We start from the raw sequence: 11,039 nt of genomic DNA on the forward strand, positions 1-11,039 counted from the left end.
TTACATTTGTTGTTTCCATGAAAGAAAAAAGCAAATAGCCAGAAATTTTCCTATATTTATTTGATGTTGTTTCCACTTTGAGACCACACTAACTCCACGCGATTGTGTGAATTTGCTCAACAAACTGCACACAATAAAGCAAAGCGGACTGTTCTCGTTCAGAAGTCATTACAGAGCACTTCCTCCCCCTGTGGTTCACCCCTGGAAACACAGCTTCAGATACAAAAATGTTTTTAAAGAGGAAAAGAAAATAGCGCTAATAAAAATATGATTGGATAAAAAAATGCACCAGATTCTGTGAATTGTGCCACCAACACAAGAACTTTTATTGCGGTTGCTGAAAAATCGAGTATCCCCCCCAAGTCTGTGTTATTGTAAAGTGACTCTGTTGCTGTCTCTGGGTAAATATCTGAATCCTAAACCCAGAAGGAAACAACGTGCAGTAGTACATTCGTGTTAAAAAGTAGCCACCGTGTTGGAAAAAGAGGCGCGGACCCTGACTTAAAAAGCAGGAAACATTGCATCACGACGAACAGCGTAAACAACGTGCATGGCCACGTGGCCTGGACGCCCACTAAACCCCAGCAAATCAGCGCCACTCCGCGGTTTGTGTCGAGCGCTGATTGGCTCCGAGAGACAAGCGCAGCGCACGGCTCCATTAAATGTCTTTTACCATTACCGGGCACGGGTAATGCCTACTCATCTTCAGCCCGCTGTGGTCATTTTTGGAGCGCACTGCCATGAGTAACACGGACAAAAAAGAAGAACAAAGCGATTTATTCGCCGGTTTCCACACGGCTTATAAATCCTTTGCAACAGATGCCATCCACGTCGGTCAGGAGCCGGAGCAATGGAAATCTATGGCTGTAGTACCGCCGATTTCCCTTTCTACCACGTTCAAGCAGCACTCTCCAGGAAAGCACGCTGTAAGTACCCAGTTACTTTAGGCCAGGTTAGGATCAGACTCGTTGCAGTGTTAGGGACGATATGAAGCCCGATGGTTTCTAAATGTTTGTATATTTTTAGGTTATTCTTATTCTTATTATACTATTATTATGTTTTAGCTCTGTATGGAGGCGTGTCTTGTATTATTTTAAGAATGCCTCTTTAGGTAAGTAAAGTTAACGTAAAATCTGTGATTTCAAGTGTTTTTAACCCACTTCATGTGACTGACTGCGCACTCTGTTAAATAAGAAACTACCCTCAGTCAAAATATGAAGCTTGACTTGTATTGTAATTCTTTCCTGCGTGTGATAACCAGCCCATGGCCATCCATTACTGAGAGGCTAGACTAGAATCCGCCTGTGTTAGATAAATAATGTTTTGTTTCCGCTCTAACATCATTATCTCTTTTGTTTCAGATTGTTAAAGTCGTTTTTTTCCTTTTCATTGCTTCTGGCATTGATTGGCTAACAGATGACAGATTTCTAGCACTACACTGACAAAAAGAGGCAGGACATTACACAGGAAAGAAATTCTCGAGGGCAGAGGTCACTAGTGTCAGTTTTCATTGCTTAATGTTTCACAGTTGTAAGACTCCTCATATGTAATGCGTTACCAGTTAAACATTTGTTTTTAGAGTTTTTGCACTCAGGTCTAACATCTGGTTATTTCCTAATCAGCTCAATTCTCCGATTTGAACCAGTAAATGATCAATGGAATCTAAACATAAACGTGCAGCAGGTGGGAGCAGGGCGTCATATGGAAACCATGGCTTTCTTCACACAAACCACTTAAACGCTTTGTTTAAAGCATTTGTTTGATTTCACAGGGAATTAATTATCCCAACATGTCCTTTTAATTATGTGTTTTGGAAATTACAAAGCACAAAGACACAGCTTCTATGATTTTAAAATCATCATAATCATCATTACAAAGACTTTGGTTTTCTTAATTAGCCCCACATCACCTCCATTAGAAGTGGTAATTTTTTTTCTCTCCAAATATTAAAAAACTTATTTTTTTCATTTCATTTACATCTTTCTGATCGTAGCAAAGCAAGCAGTGTTTTTCAAAATCAAGGAAAAAGAAGGAAAAACCCGACTATGTTTTAGACAAAAAGGGTGTAGGCAGAAGCAACAGCTTGTATGTACCTGCACCATATATATAATCCAACCACAAAGTATTTTATAATAACATTAATAATAATAAGTCAAATATCTATATCTGTGGGTTTTTTTTTGAATACCTAAACTTAACAAAAGTGCCACATACCAAGTCATCACTGACCACTAAATAACTGCATCCCCTTACTGTTTGAACAGGTGCACGCAAGTATTATAAATGTTGACCGTGGTGATGGAAATGTAAAAATCTTGTGTTGATGTAGGGCTTCGAGTACAGCCGGAGTGGAAACCCTACCAGAAACTGCCTTGAAAAAGCCGTAGCTGCACTGGACGGAGCAAAGTACTGTATGTCAGCCAATCATATTTCGCAGCAGTGAATTTAAACAGCATGTCATCATTTTACTTAATGTTTAATGCTTCAAAAATGACAGAGCCTTCCAATTTTAGTCTTCTCTGACACGATGATGAAAATAATTCCTGCTCTGACAACTTCTCACACCTTTTCCCTGCAGGCCTTGCTCTCGCTTCAGGACTAGCGGCCACAGTGACGATCACTCACATGCTCAAGGCAGGCGATGGAATCGTCAGCATGGATGACGTGTACGGAGGTGAGAAACCACTTTGCAACTTGGCCAAATGTGTAAAACAAACTCGTTGAGCTATGAGACGTTACCCTGTTTCCTAGATTACTTATTCATGATGTTGTTTAGTGATATTAACAGAGATTTTATTTTATTTTTTGTAATCACAAGGCACAAACCGCTACTTTCAAAGAATCGCAGCTGAAGTCGGCCTGGATGTGTCTTTTGCTGACTGCACAAAACCCCAATTGCTCAAGGCTGCCTTGAAGCCAAATACTAAGGTATGTCAAAGCAAAAATTACATTTCAGAAGATTTCAGAACATGTGTTGTTTGTTTTGTTGTGTTTGGGCGCACCTTTTAGGAGACTTTTCCATTTTATCCGCAAAATAAACACATGCTGTTGTACTACTGTCTGGTTTAACTTGTATGTTGCATAATAGGGCGTGTCTTTTTTGCTTTAAGCTAACTGAAACGGTCATTGTGAATCAGCAGTTCAAGTGATTGGATGATTTTTCTTTTTCTTCTGGAAGTTACCCCCATCCCTCCACCCCCATGTTTGGTTTGACTTATACAGTAAAATCATCTCTTTGCTTACGTAGCTGGTGTGGATTGAAACACCCACCAACCCCATGATGAAGGTGGTGGACATCAAGGCCTGCTCCGACTTGGTCCACGAGCACAACAAAGACATAGTGGTGGTCGTGGACAACACCTTCATGTCGGCGTATTTCCAGGTGAAACTTGACCCACGGTGCATTTTGTGTGCTGTTGATTATGTAACAACCGTTCGATAACGTTCTGCAATCAAATTCCAGTTCATGCTGGAATAATTCAGGAAATGATTTACTCTTGTTTCTCTTGTGCACCTTTAGCGCCCCTTGGCTTTGGGAGCTGATATCTGCATGTACTCAGCCACCAAATACATGAACGGTAGGTCCGATTTTACTAACCTAACATTTGCATTAGAAGTCGATGCAAACATTTTGTGATCTTAGTCATCTAGACTCTGTTGCACGCTAGAATGGATTAATTACTTTAGTTCTAAAATGTCTCCAAAGTGTACCAAGGTAACACTGAAATGGGTAAAATAAGATCTTAAGCTTAAATGAATAATAATTGTAAAGCATTGCTAAGATGCTAGAATGTCCACGTTGCCCATCTCTACGATTAAAACAGAGCAACACATGCAGTGATCACCAGTGAAATTAGAACTTTTGTCAAGGTGTTTGAATTTGACGCTCACCCAGTTATAGTTTTGCCCCATCACCATCACACAGATACAAAAGAGCAACAAAGTCAACTCCAGTATAAACTGTGTTTTGGACTTCTCTTTATTGTTGTGTAATTTGTTTGGCAGGCCACAGCGATGTGGTGATGGGTCTCGTCTCCATGAACAGGGAGGATCTGTACGAGCGACTGAAGTTCCTGCAAAATGGTGATTAAATACAAAGAGTGCATGAAGTGTGATTGATTATTTTTTTTATTTTTATTTTTTTTTAATGGAAATATACAATAAACCTCTTTATATGCCTCCATGCCACACACTGTATTTGGAGGCTAAAGTTCTGACCAGTTTAAATTCTCTTCAGTAGGAAAGTATTTGTTGATCTGGATTTTGGGAGGCTTTGTAACCTCTTTGGATTTTCCTTTTCTTCATGTGATCCCGCCTCTGCGTCAGCACTGGGTAGTGTGCCGTCTCCTTTTGACTGTTTCCTGTGTAACCGTGGATTGAAGACCCTTCACCTGAGGATGGAGCGGCACTTTAAGAACGCCCTGGCTGTTGCCAAGTTTCTGGAGGCTGATCCGAGGGTGGAGCGCGTCCTCTACCCAGGTGATTTGCTGTAAACATTTTAAAATCACACATACCACAGACTTGTCAAAACATGCCTGTCATTATCTCCAATCCTAGTCTTTACAAGGAAACTCTTGCTGATTCAGCTTTAAGCCTTTTTGGAGGAGCCTGCAAAAACCAAGTTGCACAGTTTGTTGCACATTGTCTTTTTAGGTCATTTGAGTTCACATTGACCAATGGTGACCTTCCCCAATGAAACACTATCTTTTTTGTTTTCTCGCAACTCTGGTGGTCATGCAGTTAAACTATAAAGGTCTGACCTTTCCTGGTTTCATCTCTTTATGCTTTGTTTGCCAGTTAGTAGATCAGTTAGACCATGTTTTAATTTATATATTTTTAAAAACCTCCTACATTTGTAGGAGTTTTCCTTTATTGTTGTTTTCACTGACACGACAACATTGAACCAAAGAACCATTGTTCTTTAAACCATTGTCACTGTCGGTCATTTGAGTTCACGTTGCTGAGCGGAGACCCGTCGCACACTTTTTTTTTTTTTTTTTTTTTTGGTTTTCTAGCAAAATGCAATCCCTGCCTTGGTAATGCGTTGCCCTCTATTTCTACGAAGTAAATATATAAATAATTTTGTATTAAAAGTAGCCAACCGAACGTGTCTCATCCACAAAAATTTTGTCCCTCCTCTGTGCTAATTTTTAACTAAGCAAACTGATTATTCTGCACTTTACCTCCAACTTACTTTGGTGTTCATGGGTAAATAACTAACTTTCATCTTGTTGTGCCGTTTTTGCCAATTTCTAAAAGCTGATTGTTTTCACCTGGACAGCGTTTTCAGTGGGAGAAACATTTCATCACTCATCCAGGTGACTTCTCCAGTCTCAGCTGACTGCAGGTTTCCCCAATTAAAAAGAGAGTTTGGGAATGGCTGCAATCACAGCATTGTAAGATAGCGAAAGATGTACCCTTAGGCCCCCTCCTTGATTCAGAGATGGTCTTTCCCTTTTCACATAAATGGCCTCCTTGACTCCGCGCTCAAACCAGCGTTCCTCCCTGTCCTGGATGTGTACACGTCCTGGACATCAACTTTTGGAGATTTACTTACCTGGATGTTTGAGAATGCATCAAGACGTTTTTGCCAATTATTTACAGCTTTTGCCTATAAAATATAATTTAGCCAGTTTTCTTATTTAAATTAAGCCGTACTTTACCAACTTTTTCTTTAAAATTATATTTGAAATTTTGAAATATGTCCTCCCTCTTTTGACACAGGCCTGCCGTCTCACCCCCAGTACGAAGTGATGAAGAGACAGTGTACTGGGTGTCCAGGGATGATTGCCTTCGACATTAAAGGGAAACTTGAGCATGCTACTACCTTCCTCAATAACCTCAAAGTAATTTGGCTCAAAGTTTTTATTTATTCTGGTCTGTTTGATTTTGCATTTAATAAGCAGGTTGCTGGGCTTTAGGAAAATTATGTGCGATGTAGTGCTGTGAAAAAATAAATACACCCTTACTGTGTTTGTAGGGATTACAAAGAAATGGTTTAGTCGAGCTACTGTCTCTTCTGGCTTCCTGTTTGGACCTCAGACACTATAATTTCACTTTTATAGTAAACAACCATTATTTTGCACAAGATTAAAATGTTTACCACAACAGCTGTCGGGCATGGTGGTGCGTGGGTGACGATTTGGACTGAGCATCTTGCACGCACCAAGTCGACCATGAACTCGTGTATATATACCAAAGTATTATGGAGTCTAATGTGAGGCTATCTGTCACACGGCTAAACTGGGTCATGCAACAGGACAATGATCCTAAGCACAGCAGCAAATCAACAACAGACCAAAGAGAGAAACAAGGTGTCGCAATGGTCCAAAGTCCAGACCCCAACCCGACTGAAATACTGTGGTGCATGAATGAATGCCTGCAGACCTCAATGTAAAGAAGCCATTTGAAAACCGATTACTTCAAGTTGTTGCTTTAAAGGTTCTATAACTACTGAGTCATGGGGTGTACTTAGTTTTTCATGGACTGCATTGAGTCTGTATCAGGATCAGATTCCTTCACTGACCGGACCGACACGCACACTGACACAGTGACATTTGTTTTTCTACAAGATACATTACAAACTTTCCAAGTTGATAATATTTCACTACATTATAATAGCCATAATTAACATGTAACATTAGTTTATACTTGCTGGCAAATTCATCATTTTTTTTCACACTGGAAAAACATTTGTTTCATGTTAATTTGACCAGTTTTATTGTAGTCTTGGTTACAAGTGGACCATTGTGAAGCAGCATGATCCAAGAAGGACAGATTGTGGATTTCACTGTGTGTATGAAAGGCCTATGTAAGCTTGCTGTTAATGTCTGAAAATGATCCAGACCACAAATAACAGCGAAGAGTGCTGCCTTGGCTTGTTTCTGTTGTGGGTTACTAATTGTCTTGTTCATTTGTTGTAATTCCCTTGAAACTTTTGTGCTCGACTGTATACATTAGGTCCTGTGCTGTGTTTCACTTCATCTTCATGTCCTTTGTGGTCTTATTTCAGATGTTTGCGATTGCAGAAAGCCTCGGTGGATATGAAAGTTTAGCAGAACACCCGTAAGTGTCACTGTAGTGTTTTTATTCTTGCTAGTGTTAAAAGTACACTCATCTGTAAATGGTTTACTGTAAGCTATGCTGCAGTCTAACACAGACCACCACAAGGGGGCAGCAGAGACCAATAGATGAGCCCTATCAGACTCCCTCAAACTAATTGCAACACTTTATGTCCATTATAAAGTCACTGTCTATGCTCTCCATTAGAATCTCAGTATGTTTTTCTGCACACAGCTCATATGTAATCCTTCTCTATCATACCATTCAGGGCGATCATGACCCATGCATCAGTGCCAGAAAATGAGAGGAATGTGCTGGGCATCAGCGACACCCTGATCCGGCTCTCCGTTGGCCTGGAAGACGAAGCCGACATCATTGAAGACCTGGATCAGGCACTGGCTGCTGCTGTAAGGATCAGACATTAAGCTTTTGTTTTCTTTCTGTTGTGGTGGCATCAAGTTTGCGGGAGACTTAAGTTGACTTCCTGAGAAGGTTAACTTTACTTGTTGGGCACTAACCAGTTTAAACATTTTCAGGGAGTTTATTAAATTATGACTTGGACAGAATAAACTAGAGCATAACAACATGTAAGTTTATTTAGATATGTCTTCTGTCCTTTTTCTTTGTTTCTTTTCCCGAAACAAATATCCAGTGCAAATATAAACCAACTGAAAATGTCAAGTTTTCATCCTTTGTTTTGTGGCTGCACTTGTACCGTTTTATGTAGATTATTTGAGGGCAGACATTCAGAAGCGTAACTAAGGGTTTACTTCTCAGGATTTTTCCTGTCTCAGAATATGTGGGTAGTCAAGCTAGTGCTTTAATGAATAAAATATTCCCTTTTTATTTCTACCAAAAACCTCTTTTGGATACCCTCTCCTCAAATGGATATTTGCCTTTTCTCAGTATATACAGTGGAAATGTTATTTTTAACTTGTGCGTTGGTCCAGCAGAAACATTGCCGTGTTCCCAGAATTCATTTTCAAGTTCATTACTCAGTTTTAAGCTGTCTCACCGCAGCGCTGTAGTCTATTGCTCTCAGACCTGGCAGGCTGTGTCCAGACATCTGCATCTTTATCACATCTCGTCCTCTGGCGGCTGCTGTCGACGTCTGACGTTTTAGTACACCTCTCTCACTGTCTCTGGCCTGGCACAGTGGCTGAGAGCTTATTAAATGTGCTTTTCTCTGATTCATCGTTGTTCTGGTTGGCGTGGATAGTTTAGGGATGTGAGTTCTGGTGTATTTTATGAATGGATGCAAAACAAAACACCAACAACTCGTTCTGATTTACGTTCACCCAAATTGGACTTGATTCTGCTGCATTAAAACTCTGAGCTCTAGCGCGCTGGTTCGGGATGATTCACCGCTAATTCCCATCCACTAACTACGCTGTCATCAGCAATGCATTTGAATTTCCTAAAATCTTGTTACGACCTCGTTTAGTTGTACCCTACATGGCACTCTGTACCTCCTGTCCTCAGCATTCAGATAATGCTGCTGCATCCTTCTGCTGCCCATCTGAAGAAAATGGATATTAAATGGAGACAAATATCTCTAATGACTGTCTGTGGTCCCAGGAAAAGGCACCTCTGATTTGTGAAACGTTTAATTGGATAGGATGGCAGGTCAGATGGGGGCAGACGGGTAAATTTCCAGTCGAGTTTTATCAGGAGAAAGTTGACTGTGGACATCGGTTGGTCAATTAGTGATGTAGTTTATGATGATATTTCTCTAAGAGCCTGGGTTTGGATTAGTGACAGGTTTTGTCTTTGGCCTATATTAATCTAATTCGGGCTTGTCTTTATTGCAGTCATTTTGGCATCCCGTCTTAGCTCATCAGAGAGTGACCTTTTTATTCTTAGGAAGAAGAAAAAAAGAGAACCTGGATGTGGATTGTACATTTTATTGATGTAATTTATGTAATAAATAAAATGTTTTCTGTTCTCTTTAATAGCATCCAAAGAAGTGAAATGTCTTCAGAGGGTGGAGGAGTCAAATTTGGGATGGAAGACCCGAGTTTCCAACATGTGGGACCTCAGCTCAGTGATGTCGCCTGTCAGGGAAGCTCATCCTTGGGGGGGCGCTGATTTTTAGACTGGTTTTACTTTGTTTTCATGTTTGTTCTGTGCTTTGTTTTAATTAGGATTTTTTGAAGGCTTTAATCAGGCAAAGTCCTGCTCAGTTAAGATTGATGAAGCACGAGTTACTGCTGGAACAATGTCATACAGACATTTTTCTGAATAACCTTGCTGTGAAACTGTGTCTTCAGGTTGATTCCTGGTATCGATGTGCAGATTTTCAGATTTATTTTTTTTGTATATGCACTTCCAACTCACAACGTAAATCATCCACCTCAGGGCACTTTAGGTGGCAAGATAAAGACTTCACAAGATCATCTGCAATCTGCCACCTACTGACCAAATGTTAGAAGTGATAGTGGCTCTCACAGTTTTGGACAGAGATTTCTTTTTTTGCCATGCAGAACAATTGTTTTACTTAAACAAGAAGGTGAACAAAAAATACTGCATGCCCTTTTTGTTTGGCCAAAACTTTGATATAAATAAACTGTCACTAAGAGAGGAGGCAGCTCCAGATATCTGCTAGTAAACGTGGGAGGGTTTGGTATGCACAAGTGAAGAAGTTCCCAGCAGTGACTCCAGTTGAGGTCTGTGTAGAAACAGCTGAATGTTGTTACAGGAACATCTCTGAGAATTAAGCTTGATAAAGAGCTTTGTGTGTTTTGTTTAAAAAAAAAAAAAAAAAAAAAAGGTTGAGACATGTCACAACTCTTTTGGGGTTTGTCTGTGCGACAACACACACGCCATTTGTGCAATCCACTGTACTCCCACATCACAGCTCATCATTTACTGTAATCGAAAAAATCCATTAAAATCAGTCCAAATACAAATCTGTGCCCGTCTCACTTCCTCTCAACCATCCTGCTGTACAAGCACAAGTCTTGTGAGTGCAGCATCAGCAGTGGGGTGGGGGTGCATGGTGGGGTTTTAGCTGATGAGGTAGTTGGCATCCTAAAAAACAAACTATTAATGCAATTTCCAACTTAAGGTGTCAGATCTTCTGCAGAAGACTGATCATTACCCACACGTGCAGTCAGTAATTTTATGTAATTATTAAATGGAAAAAAAATGTATCGTGTTCATCTGTATACAAAGATTAGTGTGTGTGATTATGTCTTCCAACAAATCGTCGCTTTCTGATGAACCTATAATTTATCCATTACACAGAATGAAGAGCCTTTTTTGGGGCAATGCTTATCACATCCACCTTAACCTTCAATAACAAGCCTGGACTACTGTGGAAACGTCATTTCTGTGTGTGGCTCTTGGTGTTTATTTAACAAATATGACTAATGGATTAGATTTCCTGCTAAATATAGCATGTGCTGTCATCATTTTAAACAAATCGGGACTGAAAATGTGGACAAAGTCTTCACTGTAAGCACAGTAAAAACGACTGCTCTGACCCTTCCATTGTGTGCTTTCAATCTGTTGCACCACTTACTTGCCTTCACTGGAGGGTCTCTGCTCTTCATCATGTCTGACCAACAGTACTTTCGTGTACACAAATCTGAGAGTAAAATACTTGGAGTTCAGATGTCAGCTTGCTCTGTTTTGAAATATCAACTCCAGTTCCCAGAAATTGACTACAAACTGCTCATACGTGTGTTCCAGTGTGGGCAGCGCTGTGTTACGGAAAGGTATCAAAAAATGATAGAAGCAGAAAGACACAAGAACTGTTTATTTTTCTTTAGAAAAATTCTATATTTTCTGATCTTTGATGGATTCTTTTCACCTCCAGTAACCAGTAGCCTTTGAGCCATTTAAACTTGGAGCATTAAATGAACAGCAGCATGGAGAGTAGTGATCTTCAGTGTCTTGTCAGTCAAAAGTGATGTCAGGAACATGCTACTGTTAGCCAGGAAACAAACCAACACAAATCCTCCATATAAATGGAA

General features: G+C 40.1%; 1 protein-coding gene across 1 annotated transcript; it reads left to right on the top strand.

The window, feature by feature from the left end:
* Positions 1 to 655: 655 nt before the first annotated feature.
* On the top strand, positions 656 to 10,552 carry cth (cystathionase (cystathionine gamma-lyase)). Its single transcript, XM_031758139.2, has 12 exons — positions 656 to 926; positions 2,330 to 2,411; positions 2,579 to 2,674; positions 2,819 to 2,928; positions 3,248 to 3,382; positions 3,521 to 3,578; positions 4,006 to 4,083; positions 4,327 to 4,479; positions 5,725 to 5,846; positions 7,013 to 7,065; positions 7,331 to 7,469; positions 9,018 to 10,552. The coding sequence occupies exons 1-12, from the start codon at positions 741 to 743 to the stop codon at positions 9,030 to 9,032; spliced, it is 1,227 nt and encodes a 408-aa protein (XP_031613999.1). The 5' UTR covers positions 656 to 740; the 3' UTR covers positions 9,033 to 10,552.
* The last annotated feature ends 487 nt before the right edge of the window (positions 10,553 to 11,039 follow it).

This window comes from Oreochromis aureus, linkage group 15 (assembly GCF_013358895.1).
Source record: "Oreochromis aureus strain Israel breed Guangdong linkage group 15, ZZ_aureus, whole genome shotgun sequence".
Taxonomy (NCBI): Eukaryota; Metazoa; Chordata; class Actinopteri; order Cichliformes; family Cichlidae; genus Oreochromis; species Oreochromis aureus.

Excerpts from the sequence above, each read along its gene's own strand:
- cth (XM_031758139.2), top strand. The coding sequence starts at position 741 with ATGAGTAACACGGACAAAAAAGAAGAACAAAGCGATTTATTCGCCGGT. Across the intron at positions 2,412-2,578 it reads ACTGGACGGAGCAAAGTACT|GCCTTGCTCTCGCTTCAGGA; the intron begins GTATGTCAGCCA and ends TTTTCCCTGCAG. Across the intron at positions 2,675-2,818 it reads CATGGATGACGTGTACGGAG|GCACAAACCGCTACTTTCAA; the intron begins GTGAGAAACCAC and ends TGTAATCACAAG.